The sequence below is a fragment of the Narcine bancroftii genome, chromosome 2 (assembly GCF_036971445.1).
Source record: "Narcine bancroftii isolate sNarBan1 chromosome 2, sNarBan1.hap1, whole genome shotgun sequence".
In the NCBI taxonomy this organism is placed as follows: Eukaryota; Metazoa; Chordata; class Chondrichthyes; order Torpediniformes; family Narcinidae; genus Narcine; species Narcine bancroftii.
In genome coordinates, this window is record NC_091470.1 from 358,092,778 (window position 1) to 358,118,582 (window position 25,805).

Consider the following 25,805-nt stretch of genomic DNA (forward strand, 5'->3'; position numbering starts at 1 on the left):
GGGAATCCGAATGAAATCACACCCTCTCCCCAAGAACTCACAGCGGCCCCCGCCCCGAACTGACCGTGGCCTCCAAAGTAACCAAATTGTTTTTTGGCATCACACATTTAACAAATGTTTCATTACCTTGAATAGATCAAGACTCTCATTACTTCCATGCCTCATTTTGGCTCATAGGTAAAAGGGAACACAAAAAAGAAAACATAAATAAAAGAGGCTGTTTGATGGAATCAAACAGGTGTAAGTAATGAAGTCTTGCTGTCTGGGTGAGCAGCATTATTGGGCTTCCTGTATGCATTAACACAGGCAGCTTTACAGGAAGGAAACAAACAGTGATAAAACTAAATGACTGTGTCCGTCAACGATCAACCATTTATTTTCAGTTTCCATGTTGTGCCCATAACAGATAAATTAAAAAGCAACCGCCTTTCATCCGATCATGAATGCATGCACCTGGTTCTGACTCCCGACAACTCCAATGTGCTTTGTGCAGCTGCTCCATCAATTCATGTGGAGATACCCTCCCTGGATCACTCAAATTCCTTTATTGCATCTCACGAACAATTCAGAATTTGACAAGTTAGTTTAAAGGTGATCAGGCCCAGTGCGATGCAAAATGGTCCGATGGTCCTTAATATAGCCATGGGGTTCTCAACCGGTTATGCACCCAACATGGATTTTTACGACTGTGGTGAGTTGGTGGAGAATGATTTTGATGCAGCAAAAATGGCATTCATCCATCTTTGAATAAAAATGACCCAAAAGGCCCATCAAAATAACCGTGGGATTAAAAAAACATATCCATGCTTTGACTCGTAAGAAAGATTCATTTGTTAATGTCTTTTAAAACTGAAATTTAAAGAAGTACAGTTGTCTATTCAAGGAAATTTGGTTCATGATCACCGCACATAACAGACGATTGAGGCAAACCTACTGGATGCATGGTCAACCCAGGGTCGCCACCACTGCTTTTTTTTGCCCTTGGCTTTTTCTTTCTCTGGTTCTCCTAAAACAAAATAGGTCCAAATGTTAATTTTGTCGAACAAAAAAAGCAAAATAACCAGGCGGGCATGAAGTTTACGGTGTGGTAGAACACAAGGAATTTACGCAAGGAAAAGAGAATCTTAAGTCACACCAAATCAGTTAACCACTGTATTTTCTTACATGCACATGAATTACATTTCCCTAATCCACTCTGATGTTCCTGTTGCCATATTAATTTCTTGTTTGAGAATCAACAGGTTGGTTTCATACTGAAGTTTACGCCATGAATCGTTTTACTTCTTAAAGGTTCTCAAATAAACCTGGCCATCTATATATTCTGTAATTGCAATTTAGGCCTCCTGCATAAACTTGGAGAACAGAGTGGTTGAGTCTGTGTAGGAATGTGTAGAATTCACAGAATTGCAAAGCACTGGCACACTTTCGAGATCCAACCTGCCTGTTCCCCCCTCCAGAACAACATTCACTGAAAGACATTAGTTTACACCATGAAGTGGGACCAAAGGGCACAATCTCCACTCTCTGCAATCAATCTCTCTCACCTAGTCCAAAGAAGGAACCCTCACAACCTCCTTACCAATGTGCAAAATTAGTTTGGCCATTGAAGTGGTGGAGGGGGGGTTATTCTGACAGGAGGTCTGTGACCAGTGGTGTTCTGCAAGGATCAGTGTTGGGATCTCTGTTGTTTGTGATGTACATGAATGATTTAGACAAGAGTGTTTGTGACTGATTAGCCAGTTCGCAGATTGCACAAAAATGGAAGGAGTTGCAGACAATGAGGAAGGCTGTTAAGCAAATTTAGCAGGCATATGGAGATGTAGAAAATAATGTAGGGTCTAGTTGGAGTAAATGCAAGCAGGTTTTTATCCCCACTGAGGTTAGGTGAGACAAGAGGACATGGGTTAAGGATAAAGGTGTGATGTCTGGAGAGAACAGTAGGCGAAGCTTCTTCAGGCAGAGAGTGGGGAGAGTATGGATCAAGTTGACAGCTGAACTGGTGAATGCAGGATTAATTTTGATATATAAGTGAAATATGGATAGGGCTTGTTTCTGTGATGAAGTATTACATGGTTTAATGATTCTATAATTTCCTGCCACCTTGGTGTCTTAGTTTACCATAGGATGAGCCTCAAACCACTTATTTCGAGAGGTGTGGTGTCACAGAGTTATACAACAGAGTACATCTGGCCATTCATGTCCTTTCTGGCATCAATTATCTACTGTACATATACCAATCGTATTTGCCAGCCTTTGGGCTGTCACCTTTCTGCTAAGTGTTTATCTAAATATTTCTTTATGGTTGTGAGCATTTGCCCTCACCATCCACAAAAATGCTTGAAGCGCCATTAAAGATGAAATAGTGAAACTTTTGGAACGTAAGAGTTCAATCAGGCAGACGCAGCATGGTTTTAGAAAGGGAAGATCTTGTTTGACAAACTTGTTAGGATTCTTTGAGGATATAATGGGTGCAGTGGATAGAGGGGAACAGGTTGATGTTGTTCTATTTGGATTTCCAGAAAGCGTTTGATAAGGTGCCGCACAAGAAACTTCTCAGTAAGGTACAGGAAAGTGGAGTCCGGGGAAGTCTATTGGCCTGGATTGAAAATTGGTTGTCTGACAAGAGGCAGAGAGTCGGAATAAATGGGAGTTTTTCAGGTTGGCAGAGAGTGGTAAGTGGGGTGCCGCAGGGGTCAGTGTTAGGCCCACAACTGTTCATCATTTATATTGATGTCTTGGAGGAGGGGACAAAATGTGGTGTCGCCAATTTTGCGGATGATACCAAATTGAGTGGAAGAGCAAATTGTAATGAGGATGTGGAGAGTCTGCAGAGGGATATAATTAAGCTGGATGAGTGGGCAAAGGTCTGGCAGATGAGTACAATGTTAGTAAGTGTGAGGTTATCCACTTTGGCAAGAAAATTAAAAGAGCTGAATGTTATTTAAAGGGTGAAAAACTACAGCATGCTGTTGTGCAGAGGGACTTGGGAGGGCTTGTGCATGAATCGCAAAAAGTTAGGTTGCAGGTGCAGCAGGTTATTAAGAAGGCAAATAGAATGTTGGCCTTCATCACTAGAGGAATTGAATTCAGGAGGAGGGAGGTCATGTTGCAACTGTATAAGGTACTGGCGAGACCGCACCTGGAGTACTGTGTCCAGTCTGGTCTCCATATTTGAAGAAGGATATACTGGTTTTGGAGACGGTCCAGAGGAGGTTTACTAGGTTGATCCCTGGGATGAAGGGGTTGACTTATGATGAAAGATTAAAACATCTAGGATTGTATTCGCTCGAGTCCAGAAGAATGAGAGCAGGTCTTATAGAAACATATAGGATTCTGAAAGGGATGGATAGGATAGATGTAGGAAGGTTTTTTGAGCTGGCCGGGGAAACTAAACGAGAGGACACAGTCTCAAGATTCGGGGGAGTAGATTTAGGACAGAGATGAGGAAAAATAGTTTTTCCCAGAGAGTAGTGAATGTTTGGAATTCTCTAGCCAGGGAAGTGGTTGAGGCTGCCTCATTAAACATATTTAGAATTCGGTTAGATAAATTTTTACATGATAGAGGAATTAGGGGATATGGGGAGAAGGCAGGTAGGTGGAGTTAGGTCATAAATTAGATCAGCCATGATCGTATTGAATGGCGGAGCAGGCTCGATGGGCCATTTTTGGCCTACTCCTGTTCCTACTGCCTACGTCCCTAAGTTCCACTCAGGCCTTCTGTATGAGTAACTACTTCCACCTCTGACTCTTCTTGCCTCAGCTCATCCACTGTCGAAACCACACCTCTGCCTTTCATTGCCTCTAGCTTAGACAGTTCCAATTCACTCCACACTGCCCTCTTCACAACCCCACTCTGAACGCATCCAACACAAGGCAGACAAGTGCCTTCGCTCACACTGGTTCTGTTGTCCCGTCACCCTGTACAGAGTAATTCACAACACACAAAATTGCTGGAGAAACTCAGCGGGTCATGCAGCGTTCATAGGAAGTAAAAGGCGTTCGCTGCTTCGAGCCTGAGCCCGTTATCGGGAATCTACCAGCAACTGTATCTTATCCGTGCCTGTTGATTTTTCATTTCCTCCCATACCTTGACAAAAAAGTCTCCTCTTTCCCAGTGTGTAAATCGCCTGTGGGATGAAAATGTCAAAAGGTGTTCCCTATCTACATCAAAAAGCCAGTTATCATTTTAGGTGAACGCAATGTAAGACAACACTTCTAAAACATAAAATATTTCCACTATTCCCACATCTAAAATTCCCTTAACCTCAAATGTTCCCACCCCCCCCCCCCCACCCCACCTCTCTGAGTTGTCCCTTGCTGGGCAACCACAACTCCCCTCTCCATTTGGATTGTGAACCCGCTTGCAAGCGTCAACCACCTAAAATGACAGAAGGAGAAGACGAAATGAACTGACCCAGTGTGTAAAAGTAGATAACACAATTTTCTCGTTTATTTTCATTGTGTGATGACATTGTTTAATGGGTTGTATATGTTGAACATTGAGTGGGTGGGGAGCGGGGTGGGAAGGAGGGAGGGAAGGGTGGGGGGAAAAAGGGGAGAAAATTGCACTGTGTATATTCAAGAGGGAAATGCTTATGTGTATTTTGGTCAATATGGTTCATAGTGTGAAAAAAAAGCCAGTTATCAGGACCCCAACGGCGAGGCAAATCACAGCTGGCTTTTCAGTGAGGGCACGGGCGATCATTTGTATCTCTGATCTGTGTTGAAGAGCAAATGCCCTATCTGCCTGCATCATTATCTGGTAGGTAGCTGCCAAGCATCGGGCCAGAAGTCAATACATCGGGATCATCCAAATGGGCTAGATGATCGATGGGGTCTTTCCTCTATTGACAACATTTACAGAGAACATTGCTTAAATAGGGCTTTAAGAATTATTTAGGATTGGTACCATCCATAACACAGTATATCTGACCCACTATCATCAGGAAGGAGATAGCATCTTCCCGAGAGCTGTGAGATTGATGAACAGTTTTCTGTAAACCAAGTAAATTATCCCAAAATATTTATACATTAAAATCCCTGCTATCCAAAGTTTACGCAAACAGCAACCTCGACCAACTGGCAAAAAAAATTGCGGAAAATAAATGGGTGAAAAATATTGTTGCGCTTCGCCATTAGTTTTCCATTTCTGCACGCACAGTCTCAAGAAACCGGAAAACTCACTTATCTGGCAAATACCAATCCCCATAGGTGCCAGAAACCAAGGGCTTGCAAGAGAGAGGGGGAGAGAGAGAGAGAGAGAGAGAGAGAGAGAGAGAGAGAGAGAGAGAGAGAGAGAGAGAGAGAGAGAGAGAGAAAGAAAGAGAGAGAGAAAGAAAGAGAGAGAGAGAGTGTGTGTATGTGTGTGTCTATATAAATTAATATATATTTCTATGTATATATGGGATTATTAGATTTGTGTATCTTGTGTGTATGTGTGTGAACTGTGGTCTGGATAAAGGCTGTTTTGTCTGGTTGTATGTGTATGGTTAGATGATAATAAATATGAAATTGAATTGGGTTTTTGCTATGTGACAGATTATGTTCTGTTTGTATTGTATATGGATATGTTTTTGGGAGATAAATTGGGGCAGGTTTCTTAGTGTTAGATCACATACAAACACTTTAAAACAGATTTTATTTAAAATACTGGAGCTCTGCTCATGCTGGACATGTCGGCCCCAGAGCATCCACAGCAGCAGCTGGGACTGGAATAGGACAAGCTGGGAAGCTTGTGGAAACCCTATTTGGAAGATGGATTGTACGTGCTTAGTTCAGCCTGGTCAAAGCCCTTGTGGTTCATGCAAGAGGAGAGGACTGGGTGTCTAATGTTTCACTTGAAATAAGGGAAACAAAAAGTAACTCTGTGGTGACCTGAAAGAAAGAGGTTATCATCTAGAGAACCCTGAAGGGGTAAGTTTCTTTGGCAAGACACTGAAGTGGCTGATTAAAAAGGAATCAGTTGTGGGTGTCCAGCAAACAACAAACCTTTCACTGCACACTGACAAGAACCTTCCTGAGCAGTAACCGTTTACCTTTCAATCACCAAAACCTGGTGAACTTTATAAATGTTACATTCTATGCACAGTCTAAGAATTGCCTACAACCAGTGAACTTGGAGGGATGAGAAGTGAGATTGGACTGTGAACCAAAGAACTTTTCTGAACTTACACAGACACGTGCACTTAGAATTAGAAGGGGGTTAAGTTAGGTTAGTTAAGTTAATTGAGATAAGTTAAAGTGTGATTCTGTTTTCATGATTAAAGATAATTAAAAGCAACTTTTGTTTAAGTCACCATTTGTCTTGGTGAATATCTACGGCTGCTGGGTTTTGGAGTCCTCTGGGCTCGTAACAGTATCTTGTGTGTATGTGTGTGAACTGTGGTCTGGAGAAATGCTGTTTTGTCTTGGTGTAGGTGTACAGTTCGATGATAATAAACTTGAAATTGTGCTGGAATAAATTCAATTATGTTTTAAATAACATACAAGGCCATGTTGTCCAGCCACAGCTTGTGATGTTATATTAATGATAATGGTCAAGGGTGGAATTAAAATGCATGCAAGTGGCATGCATTCCATCGATTATGTTGAAATACCTTCATCGTCATCGACCTCCTGCTTCACCTGTGCATCAACTGACTGGGTCAGACTCAGCATTCTCTCTTTGCCTTTCTTATACTTCTGCTGTCTTGTTTTGATGCGATCCATCCTGTTGAGTGTTAAAGAAGTTTTTGGGTGAATGGAACATCACGAACTATGCAACAATTCTTCGCTTTAACAGAATCATCAACAAGCAGGTCACAATAATGTCTCGGAAAGGCACACCCATACAGATCATCACATAGAATGTCCTACTGTCTTTTGAGTTGGTCCATCGACTTCTTCTCTTCTTCGAGTCTCGCCTTCACAGCTTTTACAATTGTTGCTTGAAATAGTTCGGCACCTCTGCAATAGGACACGAGGCAAAGGTGGTAAACAGAAGGATGTTACCAAAAATAAAACTTCAATTTAAAAAAAAAGCTTGCTTAAATATCAGGAAATCTTGAAAATTTGTTATTAAATTCTTTCTTCCAAAAAAAAAGAACACATTTTAGCTCAATAACACTGGACAATGAAGATTTTGCTGCCTGGACACTTTTAGGTGTATTTTGTGGTTTTTGAAAATCACCTTAAAACTCACCTATCACATCTTTTTAAATATGTTTTTGTGATTTCCTTATTTTATGTCAACTTCAAGTATACAAAAGCATGAAATGCAGCACGTCATTTTTAGCTAACTGGGATCCGACCTTGTACAAATGGCGGACAAATGTGGCGACTGCTCAGACCCTGCGGGGGCCAACGACCTTTGTCCCAGGTGACAACCCCGCACGGCAGGAAGCAACATCCAATCCCAGGTGGGTGCTGCCATGACATGACTCCTGCCATCAGTGGAAGGGAGAGAAATATAAGCCAGGTTGCCAGTGCAATAAACAAGTCTTCGACTTCTTGGGTGTGTGTCATTCTTTCCACACATTGTGGTAGCGCGCACACTACATTGGTGACCCCGACAGGTCCAACCGCCGGTTTGTCCCGAAAATGACGGACCAGACGGCGCTTCATGTGGTTTCATTGAAGATGCTAATGTTCTGGGCATCACAGCCACACATGGGGTTCGAACAGGCCGAGGCCCAGTTCCACCTCCAACAGATCACTGCTGACGCCACACGTCACTACTAAGTGGTGAGCTCGCTCGTCCAGGACACGGCAGCAAAAGTTGTTGATTTCCTGCAGTAGCTGCTGGAGCAAGGCAAATACGATGCCCTTAAGGAGCCATTAACCTGCAACTTTGGGCTCTCACAGCACAAGCTTGTCACCCGATTGTTGCATATGGATGGATGGGGGGTGGCGAGATAGGGCCCCATCTGCCCTCATGAGCGAGATGCTCTGTCTTGCTGAAGGACATAGGCCTCGACTGCTCTTCGAGCAGATTTTACAGGAACAGCTGCCTGAGGATATCTGACTCTTGCTCGCAGTCTGGGTGGACGTGCTCTGGAGAGCAAAGAAGAAAAGCAGCGCCTCAGTGGAGAAGATTGCTAGACCCCGCACACACCCAGCAACACGGCCACAGCAAACAGAGAGGCAAGTGGACCCCCCCCACCCATCAGTATTGATACTATCACCAATGAAGGGGTGTGGGGATCCGTCCATGCCACCCATCTTCCCATCCTGTGCGTTTCAGGGAAATGCCGTGGCCAATCGTCGTTAATGGCTGCAGTGGTTGGCCAATGTGACAGACTCCTCCACGTGTGGGACTCTCTGTCACCAAGGTGCTTCCTCATTGACACCAGTGCTGAAATAAGTGTCCTTCCCCTCTCGGCCTACGACACCCGTAATGCCAAGTCGGGCCGACAATGAGGGCAGCGAACAGCACCACCGTAAGAACCTTAGCTGCCTGCACCATCCCTCTCCATTTCAGCGGCAATCATTCCACGTGAACATTCACAATTGTGGGGGTGGTGCAACTGCTCCTGGGAGTGAACTTCCTGCGAGCCCACTGCCTGTTGGTGAGCCTTAAAGGACGGTATTTGGTGCATGCCAGGACTTTTCAAACAATGCCCCAGGAGAAGCCAAGTTACCTGCCACCCACCTTGATGCCGTTACTTTGTCTGACAACGCATTCGTACATATCTTGGTGGAGTTCCTTGCGATCATGGCGCCACAGTTTTCCTCTGCCGCACCGGGTAACGCACCGAGGGCACCTCACTCCATGCCAGTGCACACCTCCTTCCCTCTGAGAAGCTCACGCTCACCGAGGAGGAGTTTAGAAACATGAGAAAGCTAGTGCAGAATTCCAACGGCCCCTGGGCCTCCCCACTGCACATGGTGGTGAATGCAGGAGGAGGGTGGAGTCTTTGGAATGATTATCATTGCTTCAATGAAGCCACCACACCCAACAGTTATCTTGTGCCCCATATCCAAGACTTTACCACTAATTTACAAGAAGCATGGATGTTTTCAAAAGTCAACCTCATTGGGGGTACCACCAGATCCCAATTCATCTGGATAGCATCCCTAAAACCACCATCATTACCGCTTTTGGACTTTTCGAGTTCCTGAGAATGCCTTTGGACTTAAAAATGCACCCCAGAACTTCCAGAGGCTGATGGATGTGACGGGCCGGGATCTCCCATTCGCATTCATCTATTTTGATGATATTCTCATTGCCAGCTGCAATGACACAGAGCATGTGTCCCAACTAGGCAACTGTGCGCCCGGCTACAGGAATTTGGACTAACTATAAACCCTGCAGTTCGGGTTGGAAATGATCAGCTTCCTGGAGAATCGAATCAACAGGCACAGAGCAAAACCCCTGCCCAAAAAGTAGAGGCTGTTCGGCACTTTACCAAGTGAAGGGGCTGCAAGAATTCGCTGGTATGATTAATTTTTATCACTGTTTCATATCAGCAGCGGCCTGCATCATGAGCCCCCTGTTCGCACTCATGGTGGGGATAGGTAAGGACATTACTTGGGACAATGAGGCTTCGGAAGAGTTCCAGAAGGCTAAGGACACACTGGCCAATGCTACCCTTCTGGCCAACCACTCTCATTGTAGACACCTCCAGCACAGCACAGCACTAAGAGGTATATTGGAGCAATTCATTGGAGGGTAATGGCAGCCCCTGGCTTTCTTTAGCAGACACCTCCAGCCATCTGAACTCAAGTACAGAGCCTTTGACCATGAACTATTGGTGATCTACCTGGCAGTCAGGCACTTCAGGTATTTTTTTGGAAGGTAGAAAATTCAGGGTCTTCACGGACCATAAACCATTAACCTTTGCTTCCATAAAGTGTCGGACCTGTGGTCAGCGAGGCAGCAGTGAATCCTCTCACACGTGTCTGAGTTCACCACGGACATCCAATATATCGCAGGGAAAACTAACTGAAGCCCCCCCTCAATCGAATCCATCCAAGCCCTGTCCCAGTGAATAGACTATAGAGTTCTAGCCAAGGCATAGCTGGAAGACCTTGAGATCCCAGCATACAGGATGGCAGTTTCGAGCCTCAGGCTGGAGGAAGACGCCATTGGCCCTGGTAGCCAGACGCACCTTTGTGACGTCACCACCAGCAAACCCTCCCCCGTGATGTCGGCAGCATGGTGATGGCAGGTTTTTGATGCTGTGCACAACCTGGCGCACCCAGCCATCAGAACTACTGTCATAATTGTGGCCAGTAGGTTCATCTAGCACAGCCTCCGTAAACAGGTAAGTCAGTGGGCCAAGACCTGCACACTCTGCCAGATGTCCAAAGTGCAGAAACACATCAAGAAACACCCCCCAAGACTTTTGAGCCAGCATGACGTAGGTTCAGCCATGTTCACATTGAAATAATAGTGCCAATACCAGTCTCCCATGGGGTGACATACCTCCTCACCATGGCTGACCACTCCATGAGGTGGCCAGAAGCAGTCTCGCTGGCTGACACAACCACCAAGAACTGTGCCAGGGTACTGATTAACACGTGGGTGTTGAGATTTGGATGCCTGGACCATACGACTTCCGATAGAGGTACGCAGTTCACTTCTGGGGTTTGGACAGTGCTAACCAACTTGCTGGGAAACCAGCTCCACCACACCACATCGTATCACCCTCAGGCCAACGGGTTGATGGCACCTAAAGGTGGTCTTGATGGCTTGGCTCAAGGATCTGAACTGGGCAGACGAGCTACCCTGGGTCTTCCTGGGGATCAGCCCCGCACCGAAAGAAAGAAGATTTCAATGCTTCAGCTGCCGACATGGTGTACGGCACATCTTTGGTGATACCAGGGGAGTTCTTGGCTGCTGTCAAGGACCCAAAGGACCCGAGAGCCTCATTGATAAAGCTGGATGAAAGACTGGAAACTTCAGCCCCTCTGCAGTTTCTGCCACATGGCCAGGCCAAGTCCTATGTCACGTTTTTGTTTGGAGGGGGCACATGGGACACTGTGTACAAAGTAGTCAGTCACAATGGGTCGACGTGTGCTGGATCTCGGCAGTAAGGAAGAGACACATTTGGACATTAGCCTACCAGTCTCCACTCAGCCCCAGCAATGGAGAGGTAGGCCACTGAAAATGGCGGAATGCACTCCAATGGCTGGTTCGCGGTGGGGGGAGGGGGTTGTGTAGCATCCCGCTAACTGGGACATGACCTGGTACACAAGATGGCTAATGAATGTGGCGACTGCACAGACCCTGCAGGGGCCAACGACCTTCGTCCCAGATGACAACCTGCACGTCAGGAAAAAACAAGCCACAGTGGGAACACTGACCAATCTGAGGTTAGAGCTGCTGTTACATCACTCCTGTCGTCAGCAGTGGGGAGAGAATATAAGCCAAGTTGCCCGTGTAATAAACCATTCTTCGACTTCGACTTCTTGGGTGTGTGTTATCCATTCCACACTTCACGGTAGCGCGCACGCTACACATTGAAAATTCAGTTTCTGGATTTGCACTTGAACTTCTTCCCTGCTGATCTTGCTGCCATCAGTGACGAACATGGTGAAAAGTTCGACCAGGATATTCCGGCCATGAAAAAGTGGTATCAGAGTGACTGAATCCATCAGTGCTGGCCGACTATTGCTGGACACTGATGTGAGAGGCATCAGATACTCAGTACAAATGAAACATTTTTAGGTCAGTTGAACTAATGCAATATGTCTGCATCATTATGCTAAATTCAATAAAAGTTAATTTAATGGTTCTCCAACTTTCTATGTGATACAGTAAATCTGAAATTATCTTTGTGTTCTACTTGAAGTTGTCTTTCATGATCCCCAATTTGTTTTCAGGAATCAAACTTCTTGGAGAAAAATAATGTTGCCCAGTGTAATTAAAGCATTGCACAGTTGAATTGAGCTCAGCTGGATGAAAGTATTTACTATCTTGGTGAAGTGATAAATGAATGCAACTAGCATTGCCTTTTGTCATATTTTAACATTAAGATTTGCTTTATCTTACCTTGATGCAAGAATCTGTGCCGATTTTATGTCAGCCACTACATGCAGGAAATAATAACTCATAAACACCCTTCTCTGCAGCAGTAGAAATGAGAAGCATATACTGTCCCAGATAATGCCTGCTTCACCACTCGGCAATGGGCATTTCTTCAGGTTCTCTGGAGGAGCTGGGGAGAACAATATTTTTTACAACCCGGCAAAAGGAAAACATCACCCTTGGGAATGAATCTATGCATTGCTCTAAATCTGTGGCTTTTAAATTCACCAGAATACCTTTATTGTTTGTTCCAATCTAAAATATGCATTTTCTCTGCATTATGGCACAATTTAAAAGTTCCCCTTCGGGTGAACTCTATGTCAAAACTGGATATCCTTTCCAACCTTGTGCTCATTAGTAACATCAACTTAGGCATTCATGCTGGGGAAACCCCACTGGACATAGGCTGAACAAGTGGATTACTAACAACCTTCTGCCTAAAAACTACAACAATTCTTTCACTGGACCCACACTGACTTGGTTTCATTTGGATGTTATCAGCCACATACAGGAATTGTGATTCCATTAGAACGGTGGCTTTCAACCTTTTTCTTTCGTATCACATAACACTTTAAGAATTTCCTATGCCATAATTGCTCTGTGATTGGTTATGGATTACTTAAGGTGGTATGTAGGTGGAAAGAAAATGTTTGAAAACCACTGTTTTAATCATCCCTCATTGACTTGTGTGCACGGTTTCATCTTTCCAATGACAATTTTTCTCAAGCAAAATATTTCAATAACAATTGGGTCTAGGGCAGGGATTCTCAACCTTCCCTTCTCACTCACATCCCACTTTAAGCAAGCCTGTACTAATCAGAACACTTATGGCATAGGGATTACTTAAAGTGGTATGAGAGTGGGAAGAAAAAGGTTGACAACTACTGCATTAGAGGCATGACAGCATTTTTAAACACCACAGGTGAGAATGTTTGCACTGTTGAAATATCTGTTTTAAACTTGGCTGATTTGTGCTGAAAGATCAATATTGAAATCTATAATGGTAGTGATCGTGGTTGCAATGCAACTAGCAATGTCTTAAGGATTATAGCTCCCGTTTGATTAGACTTGGATGCCAGCAGGGGACTGACGCAGAGCAAGACAAAGTATGTAAGATCTGCAATAGAGGCTTGCAGCCACATGACCTGCATCATGGTGCTGTTTACAATAACTTTAAAGAACCTTTTCCTTCATCCATATGTTCTCTAAGAACTCACACATATGAATACAAGATGAAACATGGTGTCAGAAGTGGGATGAAGAAATTAGAAGGAAATACTTTAAAAGGTAAAATCGAAAGTCAGCAACTGATCAGTGTAGAGAAGATAACAAAGAGATAAATGGAAGGATTACACCCACCAGCCAAACTTTAGCTGACAGGTAATCTGGCTGAAAATTGAAACAGAATTTTAACAGCATTTTGGATTATATTTAGTGGCAGTCGGAGCTGATGGGAAAAGTGATAAAGTGAAAGCATCAGTGCCCTTACATGTCATGGATGATGAAGTCCTGGACGTGTATAATAACTTAACATTTGCTGATGAAGGAGACAAAATGAAACTGGAAAAAATAATGGAACAGTTTGGGGCATACTGCATGGTCAGAGAAGATGCTAACATTCATCATGGTACCAATGGATGTACAGGCCATACTTGGTTTAACAGCCTGTGAGAAACTAAAACTGATAAAAAGAGTCCTCATTGTGGAAAGCAAAGGAGAGACAGTCTGTGATGAACTCATGCAAGAGTACAATGACCTATTTCAGGGTCTAGGCTGATTTCCAGGAGAACACATGATCAGAGTGGATAAACGTGTGGTGCCAGTAATACATCCATGCAGACAAGTTCCATTTGCACCTCAAAACAACTAAAAGCAGAGTTGGACAGGATGGAAAGCTTGAACATTATTCAGAAGAAAGAAGAGCCAATGTAGTGGGTGAGTTCGCTAGTTGTTGTGGACAAAAAAATGGAAAGCTTAGAATTTTCCTGGATCCAAGAGATCTAAACAGAACAATAAAGTGGAAACACTTTAAGCTTTTGATGCATGAAGAAATCATGTCACAGTTTGCAAATGCAAAGTTTTTTAGCAAGTTAGATGCATCATCAGGATTTTGGCAGCTAAAATTGGATGAAGCAAGTTCAAGGTTGTGTGCACATTCAATAGTTCATTTGGTAGATACAGATTCCTAAGGTTACTATTTGGAATTGCCTCAGTTCCTGGTGTATCACAAAACTATCCATATTGTCCATGAACAACTGGATGGAGTTGATACCTCAATGGATGATATCATAGTATGGGGAACCACGAGAATGGAGCATGATGAGAGATTAAGGAAAGTGCTGGAAGCAACAAGGAAAGCAAACCTGAAGCTGAATAGAGAGAAATGCCAGCTCAGGGTAACAGAACTAACATTTGTAGGAGATATTATTGGCAGTGAGGGCATCAGACCAGATACTACAAATGTGTCCACCTTTGGGAACATGCCAAGGCAACAATGCAAATAGGACATACAGAGGTTTAATGGAATGATCAACTATATGGGTAAATTCATATCCAACCTCTCAGAAACGATGGCTCCATTGAGAAGACTAACAGAAAGAGCATTGAATGGGAGTGGAATCTTGACCATGAAAAGTCATGGAGGGAACTAAAGAAACTGCTCACAGAGGAACCAGTTCTGAGGTTTTACGATCCAGCGAGACCCATCAAGATATCAGATCCATCACATAGTGGGCTCAGTGCAGTTTTTCTGTATGCATCACGCTCAATGACAGACGCAGAGACGTGATATGCTCAAATTGAAAAGGAGCTACTCAGCATCACATACGCCCGTGAAATATTTCATCAGTTTGTGTCAGGACAAGCAATTAGTGCAGAGACTGACCAATTAAATGATTGCCCAAAGAATGATGATTAGGCTGCAACACTATACACTGAATATAACGTACACTCTGGGTCAGCTAATGTACACAGCAGACACGTTGTCTAGAGCTGTTGACATGAGAGAGCCCCAAACACCAAAATGCATGAAGATGTGAATGCCTTCATGGACATGATCACAAGAGCACTGTCCATTTCAGATGCAAAAATGGAGCTCATAAATTCAGAGACAAACAAAAATGAAACACTGAGACAAATGAGAAAAAACCTTTTAGATGGATAGCCCAACATGAAGCAGGACTGTTCACCTGACGTTGCAGAGTACTGGAACTGCAGGGCAGAACTATTAGTGGTTGAAGACACCATCTACAAAGGAAGGAAAATCCTTATCCCAAAGTGTCTGCGAAAAGAGGTGCTAAAAAGGATCCATTGAGGACATCTCGGAATCGGAAAGTGTAAGAAAAGAGCACGAGAGGTGATGTACTGGCTAAGAATCAACAATAATATAACAAATGAAGTGTCATACTGTACAATATGCCATAAATATTCAGCAAGCAATCCTGCAGAACCACTAAAGCCCCACCCAGCATCATACAGACCTTACCAGAAGGTAGGCGCTGACCTATTCGAATGTAAGATCTGTAATGGAGACTTCCAGCCTCATGGCCTCATGTTGATGTTTACAACAACTTTAAAGTAAAGAACCTTTTCCTTCATCCATGTATTGTCTAAGAATTCACACATACGAATCAAGATGAAGCAAACACCATTTTGAAAAATGAAGGTAAAAATCATTCTTGGTTGTGTGCACTTGGTTGTTGGGATGAATCTTGCTGGCTGTGACTAACCGTTCTAAATGGAACTGCTGGCATTCATCTATTTATCTTCAATCGGGCCAACCTGAAGAAGTCTCTGACAAACTGCCGCCAACATGTCATAAGCGAGACCAGGAGAACCAACATGCTCGACCACTGCTACACCACCATGAAGAACGCTTACCAAGCCAAACCATGACCACAGTTCGGCAAGTGTGATCACCTGGCTGTACTTCTACTCCCGACATACAAGTAGAGACTGAGAACCACAGCACCAGTGGTAGAGGGAGCAGAGGAGCGACTGGAGAACTCCTTTGAATTGGTGGACTGGAAGATATTCAAAAACTCATCCATAGACTTGAATGAATATGCAGCAGGTGTCACCGACTTCATCAGGACCCGCTTGGATGAGTGTGTCCCCAAACGCACATACTGGGTGTTTCACAACCAGAAACCCTGGATATATTAGAAAATTTGCAACCTGCTGAGGGAGAGAACAAGGGGATCGGGATCTTTACAAGAAGTCCAGGTACAACTTGCGGAAGGCTATCTGTGAAGAAAAGTGGCAATTCAGGAGGAAGCTCGAGAGAGAGACAGATACACGTCAGCTATGGCAGGGAGTGCAGGCCATTACAGCCTACAAGGTGAAGGTGAAAACTATAGATGCTGTGATGCTTCATTACCCGATGTGCTAAATACTTTATTGCCCACTTTGAGAAAAAGAACAAAACAGTGCCTATGAGAATCCATGAAAAGGCTGAGGACCCTGTGATATCTGTGTCTGAGGCCGACATCAGAACATCATTCTGATGCAAGGCATCAGATCTTGATGGCGTACCTAGAAGGGTACTGAAAATCTGTGCCAACCAATTAACACGGACATTTTTAACCTCTCATTGTGGCAGTCAGAGGTTCCCACCAGCTTCAAAAGGGCATCAATCATCCCGGTACCCAAGAAGCGTAACGTGGGCTGCCTCAATGACTAACACTAACTTCTACTGTGATGAAATGCTTCAAGAGGCTGGTCATAGCTAGAATTCACATGTACCCAAGCAAAGATCTGGACCGACTGCCATTAGCCTATTGCCACAATCGCTCCACAGCAGATGCAATATCGCTGGCTCTGGATCACCTCAAAATCAGTAATTCACACATTGACTACTGCACAGTCTTCAACGCCATTATTCCCTCAGTCTGGTCAAGAAGCAACAAACTCTAGGCCTCTCTGTCCCCCTCTGCAACAGGATCCTTGACTTCCACATCGGAAGACCACAGTCGATATGAATTGGAAACAACGTCTTCTCCTCACTGATTATCAGCACAGGCGCACCCCAAGAATGCGTGCTTATCCTACTGCTCTACTCATTATACATTCATGCCTGTGTGGCCAGGCACAATTCCAAGGCCATCTACAAGTTTGCCGATGACACCATAGTTGTCGGCAGAATCACAAACGGCAATGAGGAAGCGTCCAGGAGGGAGATAGATCAGCTCGTTCAATGGTGTAATGACAACAACCTTGCGTTCAATGTCAGCAAGACCAGATGATTATGGACTTCAGGAGGAAGTCAGGGGAACAAGATCCAATCCTCATCAAGGGCTCAGTAGTGGAGAGGGTCAAAAACTTCAAATTCTTGAGTGTCAACATCTCCAAGGATGTGTCCTGAAGCCTCCATGTTGATGCAATCACAAAGAAGGCTCGCCAGTGGCTATACTTTGTGAGGTATCTGAGGAGATTCGGTATGTCATTGAAAACTTCTACAGCTGAGCCGTGGAGAGCATTCTGGCTGGTTGCATCACTACCTGGTATTGAGGTGCCAACTCTCAGGACAGGAATAAACTACAGAGGGTTGTTAACTTGGCCTGTGATATCACAGGCACTAGAATTCAATCTATCAAGGACATCTACATGAGGTGGTGTTTTAAAAAAGCAACCTCTATCCTCAAAGACCCCCACCCAGGCCATGCTATTTCACTCTGCTACCATTGGGAAAATGGTACAGGAGCCGAAAGACAAGCACTCAGCAACACAAGGACAGCTTCTTCCCTACTGCCACCAGACTCCTGAATAATCAATGAACCAAAGACCCTTTTCGTACACCACTATTTTTATTTATAGCGGTTTATAATATGAATGTTTGCTCTATGATACTGCCACAAAACACCAAATCTCATGACTTGTTCATGACAATACATTCTGATTCTAATTTAACCTGCATGAGGTGCAAGCTTTCATGTGGGATCAAGTTCCGGACTTGCTAACAGTTTTCTTTGGGGATTTGCCTCATACAATGAGAATGTGAGCTGGATCTGAAACGTCTTTCTTTCAATGAACTTTAGGGACAAAGGGGAAGGAAATTTAAAAAAGGAATATTTTGCTGATATTTAATATCTTTAATTATTTGTCCTTTTTTGTATTTTTAAATCTGCATTTTTTGGCTTTTTTTCCAGATAATAATCTTTTATAGATTAATTCATCCACCTTTGACGTTGCTACATAATTTATTTTGGAATTGAGCATTTAAAAAATATCTCTGAAACATTTGTAAAGCAATCTCAGTTTGAGAGAAAGGCGAAGCCTGTTTTGGGTGGATGAGTGTTTGGGATTTACACACTCTCCTGGCCGAGGACTGGTCATCCTCCAACTCAAGGATCATGGAGGTTACATCTGGACCAGATGTGGAAATGCAGAGATCCAGGTGGAAAGTTCGGTCCACCTGTTGTACATGGATCCATTGAAGTCATGTGATTTTTTAAATTTAGAGATACAGCACAGGCCTTTCTGGCCCATGAGCCCATGCCACCCATATGACCAATTGACCTACTAAGGTAGAACATTGCAGCACAGCACAGGCTGATCAGCCCATTATGTTGCACAGACCTATATAAACCTATTCCATAATAAGCTAACTTACTAACAACTTGCTAACTGAATGGTTCTCAACCTGTTTTTTTCCATTCACATGCCACCTTAAGTAATCCCTTACTAACCACAGAGCACCTATGGCCTCGGATGTCAGAGTGTTCTGTGGTTAATAAAGGATTACTGAAGATGATCTATGAGTGGAAAAACCAAGGTTGAGAACCACTATACTAACCCCGTACTTTAAGATGTGGGAGGAAACTAGAGCACCCAGAAGAAACCCACGGAGACACTGGGAGAACATTTAAACTCCTTACAGACAGTGTCAGATTTGAATCCCAGTTGTCAGAGCTGTAATACCTTTGTGCTAACCATGGGGCTAACTGTGCCACCCTAGGATATATGTATTCAGCCCTCGATTAATTTTTGCCTTTATACATTGATGTGTAATCGATGTCTAATGTGTTATTAAAAAAAGGCTGAAGAGATTACTTACGTTCATCATACCCCTTCACTGTACAGACAAGGCCAAATGTTTGGATAAACCAACATCCCCTCAAAACTAAAGAATTGATGTAGGCACAAGCTCCTATCTGTAAAAGAAATACATATTCATGAATAGATTTTGATAATAAGAACAGAAGAAATAGGAGCAGAGAAGGTCATCTGGCCCATTGAGCAATTGTTATAGAGCAAAACCCCTGTTATCCGGAACTCAAACCACCAGCAGCCTCAAGCAACCGGCAAAAAAAAATCGAGCAAAATAAAAAGGTGAAAAATACGGGAGTTTTAAAATTGGTGCGTCTTGCTGTTAGTTCACCAATCACACAACACAGAATCTCAAGAAGGCCTGTCCCGTTGGTAAAACTTTGCTCCATTATTGTTTGTATCAAGAATAATAATTATTTTTGGCATTCTCTGTTTTTTTTTCTTATTTTTTCAGGGTTTGGTGAGTGGGAAGGTTGGAGGATCTGCAACCTTGCCTGCCTGTCCCGCATCAGACTTGTCAGCCACAAACGAGCCTGCAGCTGACGTGGACATTTACCCCTCCATAAATCTTCATCCGCGAAGCCAAGCCAAAGAAGAAAGAATATATATCTATACTTATACCACATGTATGCTTTATTATTTTTTATTTATATCTTTATTGAATATGTATGTGTGTGGATGTGATTTTAAAATTCTTAAATAAAATGTTAATTTTTTTTAAAAATGGGTGAAGAGTGTTGAGAACTGTTCCCTGTCAGGATTAGCTGAGAGAGTGCCCAATCTGACTTTACATGTTATTGAACAAACTCTTCTCCTCCCGCCATGTCCTGCATTCAAATATTAGCCGAGGATGAATTGCTCACTTTGATGAGATAAGAATCATGGAAAATCATCGCAAAAAACAGAGACCGTTCATCAAAACTTGGATCACTACACCACAAAAGTAGCCCCTGCAGCCCATCTTTGTCATACGTAGAGCAAATCATTCTGCCTATTTATATTCATCCCACTTCCACATCCCCCCATCTTTCATTTAGTGGGGTTATTAAAACCCCTAATGATGGAAATTTTCATATAATTTTAATGATACAGCATGGTAGAAGACCTTTTCGGCCCATGAAACCCATGCCACCCAATTAACCTCCAAACTCCATACGTTTTGAAGGTGCGAGGATAACTGAAATAAATTTTAAATTTAGAGATATAGCACAGTAATTATTGTTCTGCCTTGTCCCATTGACCTGCACCATACCCCTCCCAATCAGATATTGTACCTACCCAAATTTTTCTTTTGAAACCAATTCAACCGGCAGTTAATTCCACACTCTCTGCATGAATAGGTTCCCTTTTCACCTGTAACTGGGCTCGGCATCATGGGGAGGTGGGCATTCGCGGACCATGACCCCCCCCCTACAAATGGGCTATTGTGTTCCCCCACCCACCTGCAGCACTATTGCCACTATGGGGTTGCGGACCACACTGGGTGATGCCATCAGTGGGGTGTCACCAAAAGGAATTATATGCAACCCCACTCTCCCCCCCCCCCCCCCCCCCACCGCGCTGAGTTCTCGAACAGCAGTTTGTGCTCCTCCCGGAGTTACACTAATGTCCCCTGATTAGATCTCTTCTGACATCAAATCTGCCTTTAACTCTTGTCCTCTTGCTCTTGTCTCACCTAACCTCAGTGGAAAAAGCCTGCTTGCATTTAATCTGTCTTGTATACCTATGTCAAATCACCCCTCATTCTCCGATGCTCCAGGGAATAAAGTCCACACCTATTTAACCTTTTCCTGTTACTCAGGGAAATCCAGTTCAACTCATTCAGCCCACTCAATAACAACATTAAAGTGGCACAGGTAATAAATAAAAAGTACTGGAGGTATGTAAGGTTGGAACACGTCGTGGGGGTGACTTTAACATGCATATAGATTGGGTGTATCAGGTTGGTTGAGGCAACCTTGAGGAGGATTTCATAGAAGGTATGCATGATAGCTTTCTTGTACAGCATGTGACTGTACCTACAAGGGAACATGCTATCTTCGATCTGGTCCTGTGCCAGAAGACAGTTAAAATTAGCTATCTTGTAGTTAGGAATCCTCTTGGAAAGAGTGATCACAGTATGATTGAGATTATCATAAAAAATAGAGGCTATAAAAGTTTGGTCTAAAACCAGTTATGCCTAAACAAGGGAAACTACAGGGAGCTGAGAGAGGAGTTGGCCAGGGTAGACTGGGAATGAAGGCAATATGGAGCGATGGTTCAGGAACAGTGGTGAATGTTTGAAGATATTTTTCACAGTGTTCAACAGAAGTATATTCCAGTTAAAAGCAAGGACAGTAAGGATGGGGCAGGCAGTCTTGTGTAACTAAAGAGGTCAAGGAAAGCATTGAACTAAAAGCTGGTGCATTCAAAGTCGCCACGAGCAGTGGGAAATTAGAATATTGGGAAAGCTTTAAGAAGCAACAAAGAACCATGAAGCAAGGAATAAAGAAAGGGAAGAAAGACTATGAGAAAAGATTAGCACAAAATATAAAAATGGACAGTAAAAGTTTTTATAATTACCTGATATATAAAATGCAAAAGGGTGGCTAAAGTGAAGAAGAGGAAATGGCTGAGGCTTTGAATGACTATTTTGTGTCAGTATTCATGGTGGAGAACACGTCGAACATGCCAAAGACAGATGATATAGATGTGATGGGAAGTGAAGATCTGGATGTAATAGCTATTACTAAAGAGGTTGTACTCAGAAAACTAGAGGGTCTAAGGATAGATAAATCCTGTGGTCCTGATGGACCACATCCCAGGGTACTGAATTAAATGGCAAAAGTTAAAATCAAGGCTTTGGTAATAATTTACCAAAATTGACTGGACACTGGGCAGGTCCCAGTCGATTGAAATACGCCAAAAGTTAATGTCGCTATTCAAAAAAGGATGTAGGCAAAAGGCAGGAACCATAGGCCAGTTAGTTTAACATCTGTAGTTGGGGAAATGCTTGAAGATATAGTTAAAGAAGAAATATAACGAGGCATCTGGAGAGAAATGAATCCATCATGGATGCACCATGGATTCAGCATAGCCAGGTCCTGTTTACAAATTTACTGGAGTTCCTTGAGAATATAATGAGAGCTCTTGTCTCACCTAACCTCAGTGGAAAAAGCCTGCTTGCATTTAATCTGTCTTGTATACCTATGTCAAATCACCCCTCATTCTCCGATGCTCCAGGGAATAAAGTCCACACCTATTTAACCTTTTCCTGTTACTCAGGGAAATCCAGTTCAACTCATTCAGCCCACTCAATAACAACATTAAAGTGGCACAGGTAATAAATAAAAAGTACTGGAGGTATGTAAGGTTGGAACACGTCGTGGGGGTGACTTTAACATGCATATAGATTGGGTGTATCAGGTTGGTTGAGGCAACCTTGAGGAGGATTTCATAGAAGGTATGCATGATAGCAATATAATGAGATAGAGGGGAGTAGATGGATGTTGCTTACCTGGATTTACAGAAGGCATTCAATAAGGTGCCACATAAAAGACTTATACTGAAGATAAGGATGCATAGAATTGGAAGTGATGTAGTAGCATAGAGGATTGGTTAACCAATAGAAAGCAGCCAGTTGGGATGCAGGGGTGTTCTTCTGGTTGGCAATCTATGGTGAGCAGGGTGCCACAGGGGTCAATGCTGGGGTCTGCAACTGTTTACAGTATACTTAAACAATCTGGAGGAGGGGACTGTGTGCAGTCTATCTAAGTTTGCTGATGACCCTAACTTGAGTGGAAAACAAGTTGAGCCGAGGATACAGAGAGATATAGATAGGTTAAGTGATTGGCCAAGGGTCTGGCAGATGGAATGCAATGTTGGCAACACTTGAGAAGGAAGAATGGAAGATCAGATTATTGAAATGGCAAGCGAAAGCTGCCTGCTGATATCCAGAAGGACTTGGGAATGCTTGTGCATGAATTGCAAAAGATTGGTTTTCAGGTGCAGCAGGCCATCAAGAAGGCCATCTTCAGCAGGCCATCAAGAAGGAAAATGGAATCTTCACCTTCATTGCTAGAGAGATTACATTTCAGAGCAGGGTTTGTGGTGATACAACCACCAGCCTACTCCAGGAGGCGATCTCTGTACCTGCAGGAAGACCACCCAAGGGGCTGACTCCACCTGGCCGGCAGTCAATCGGCCAACCTGAATATAGACCTGAGCTGGCCCCTCCTGAGCCAGTCACACAGGAAGCCACCAAGGCATAAACTGGTGTTTACTGGAATAAAGCCTTTCAAGTTTTGTGTTTGCTTTCTGCTACCTCAATGCACCACGGGGCGGTTATGTTGCAACTGTACAAAGTATTGGTGAGGCCACATCTGGAGTATTGGTTACTTGAGCACTGGCTTTGGTGGCAGCACAGAGGAGGTTCACCAGGTTGATTTCAGGGATGAAGGAGTTGACCTATGAGGAGTGATTGAGTCGTCTGGGACTGGACTTGCTGGAATTTAGAAGAATGAGAGGGAATCTTATAGAAACAAATTAAAATAGGAAAGACATTGATATGATTGAGGTAGGCAAGTTGTTCCCATTGGTGGGTGAGACCAGAACTAGGGGACATAGCCTCTAGATTCAGGGTAGTAAATTTAGGATGGACATGAGAAGGAACTGCTTTTCCCAGAGGTGGTGAATCTGTGGAATTTATTGTCCAATGAAGCAATGCAGGTAACCTCAGTAAATATATTTAAGACAAGGTTGGAGAGATTTCTACATTGTGAGGGAATTAAGGGATATGGGGAAAAACAGGTAGGTGGAGATGAGCCCGTCATCAGATCAGCCATGATCTCATGGAATGGTGGAGCATGGCTCGACGGGCCAAATGGCCGACTCCTGCTCCTACTTCTTATGTTCTTAAAAGACCCTCTAAAACATGAAACTATTTTGTTGGAAACTTATCACAACTTATTTGAGATTGAAGGAGAGCTTCTTGCCCAGCGTTGCCAGGATCTTGAACGGACGTCCAACACATTAAAGATCATCTTGTTAATGAACTGCACTTTTCTCGGTCGCACTCTGCAATGTATTTTTTACATTCATCATTTGTACCTGCTGAAAATGTGCGTAACGACAAATGTTTCAACCGGGCACAGGTCAATGGGACAAGGCAGAATTAAAGTTCCTCAGGGATTAGATGGGCTGAATGGCCTCATTCTGTGGCTTTATTGTCTTCACCAGGCCTGGAGCTCAAAATGTGCAGTAATTACTTACAGACAAAATGTTCTTCATTGTGATAACGAATACGTTGTAGGCAATTAGACAATCCCAGTACTGCAGGATTATTTTGATAGGTTTTAATAAAAGTTCTCCACCAAAGAGTAGAAAATAGAAACAGGCAACTAGGTAGCCCATGCAGAAGATGCTGATACGGGTCGTTCCTGTGATGAAGATGATGGTAAGGACGAACCAGAATAAGTAACTGAATCCAATGACTTTTACCATGTCCAGGTAAGACCTGTGTTTGGAAAATAAAATAAAAATTGTGTTGGTGAAAAGATTATAAAGATCACCACGGATTCAGCTGATGAACTGAGTTCCAGTAGAGGATCCCACACTATAAATGCTAACTGCTCCTCTCTCTCTCTCTTCCTGTTTCTCCCCCCGACTTCCTGCCTTCAGTACTTTCAGTCTTTAGGTTGGCGTAGCGGTTAATCGCGTTCTCCCTGTGTCCCCGTGTGGGTTTCCTCTGGGTGCTCCAGTATCCTCCCATCCTCCAAAATCATATGGGGTTTGTAGCTTAATTGGTGTGTATGGGGCGGTACAGCCTCACGGGCCAGAGGGGCCTGTTACCGTGCTGTATCTCTAAACTCAACATTTATTTCAGATTTCCTCCCACATTTCAAATATTACGGGATTGGGAGGTTTATCGGGCAGCATGAGTTTCATGGGCTGGAAGGGCCATTCTACCGTGCTGTATCATTAAAATTATATTAAAATTTCCAGCATTTGCTGTTTTATTTCATTACCTCCACTAAATGGAGGGATATGGAAATGGGATTGATATAAAAAGGGATGATGGTTTGTTCAGATAATGTAGGACAAGGCTTTTATCTGGCAAAACTCCATGACTCTACAATGCTTTCACATAGAGACAATCAGATCTTCAGAAATGAAACCAATTGCATTCAGTTTCAAACTACTGCACGAGGAAATTTCGACTATGAATGAATTCCCATGGGATCTGATGGTGGCGCTCATAACCATATAACAGTTTATGGCATAGAAACAGGCCATCTCGACCCTACAAGTCCATGCCAGTTCACTCAAACAACTCCGCTAGCTCCCTCCGCCCATTCTTCACCCGTAACCCTCCAACCCCCTCTTATCCATGTTTTTATCCATCTTAAATGAAAGATTTGACTCTGCCTCAACTATTTCCTCTGGAAGATTATTCCATTCAGCCACCGCTCTCTGAGTGAAGAAGCGTCCTCTAATGTTTCTCCTAAAATGTTGCCCCCTCACCCTCAACTTGTTTCAACCTCCCCTGCTCTCAGGGGGAAGAGTCTACTTGTATCTAGTCTATTTATTCCCTTCATAATTTTAAACACCTCTATCCTCTCAACTGCCTACGATTCAAAGAATAAAGTCCTAACCTCTTCAATCTTTCTCTGCACTCGAGGTATTTATGATTATTTCAGATTAATTCAGTAAACCAAGAATAATCACCTTCGGCCCCAGTGCCATTGCACAAGTAATGAGCAGTTCTGGC

At 43.4% G+C, this 25,805-nt stretch overlaps 1 protein-coding gene across 1 annotated transcript in view; it reads right to left on the reverse strand.

Annotated features, from left to right (window-relative positions):
• LOC138753129 (piezo-type mechanosensitive ion channel component 2-like) overlaps nt 1-25,805 on the reverse strand; it is a 224,482-nt gene that overhangs the window by 116,158 nt on the left and 82,519 nt on the right. Inside the window, exons 28-33 of the mRNA XM_069915705.1 lie at nt 24,308-24,551; nt 19,065-19,161; nt 11,975-12,140; nt 6,856-6,945; nt 6,597-6,709; nt 935-1,006 (exon numbers count right to left, since the gene is read on the reverse strand). Of these exons, the coding sequence (XP_069771806.1) occupies nt 935-1,006; nt 6,597-6,709; nt 6,856-6,945; nt 11,975-12,140; nt 19,065-19,161; nt 24,308-24,551 (782 nt within the window). The remainder of the gene's footprint in view (nt 1-934; nt 1,007-6,596; nt 6,710-6,855; nt 6,946-11,974; nt 12,141-19,064; nt 19,162-24,307; nt 24,552-25,805) is intronic.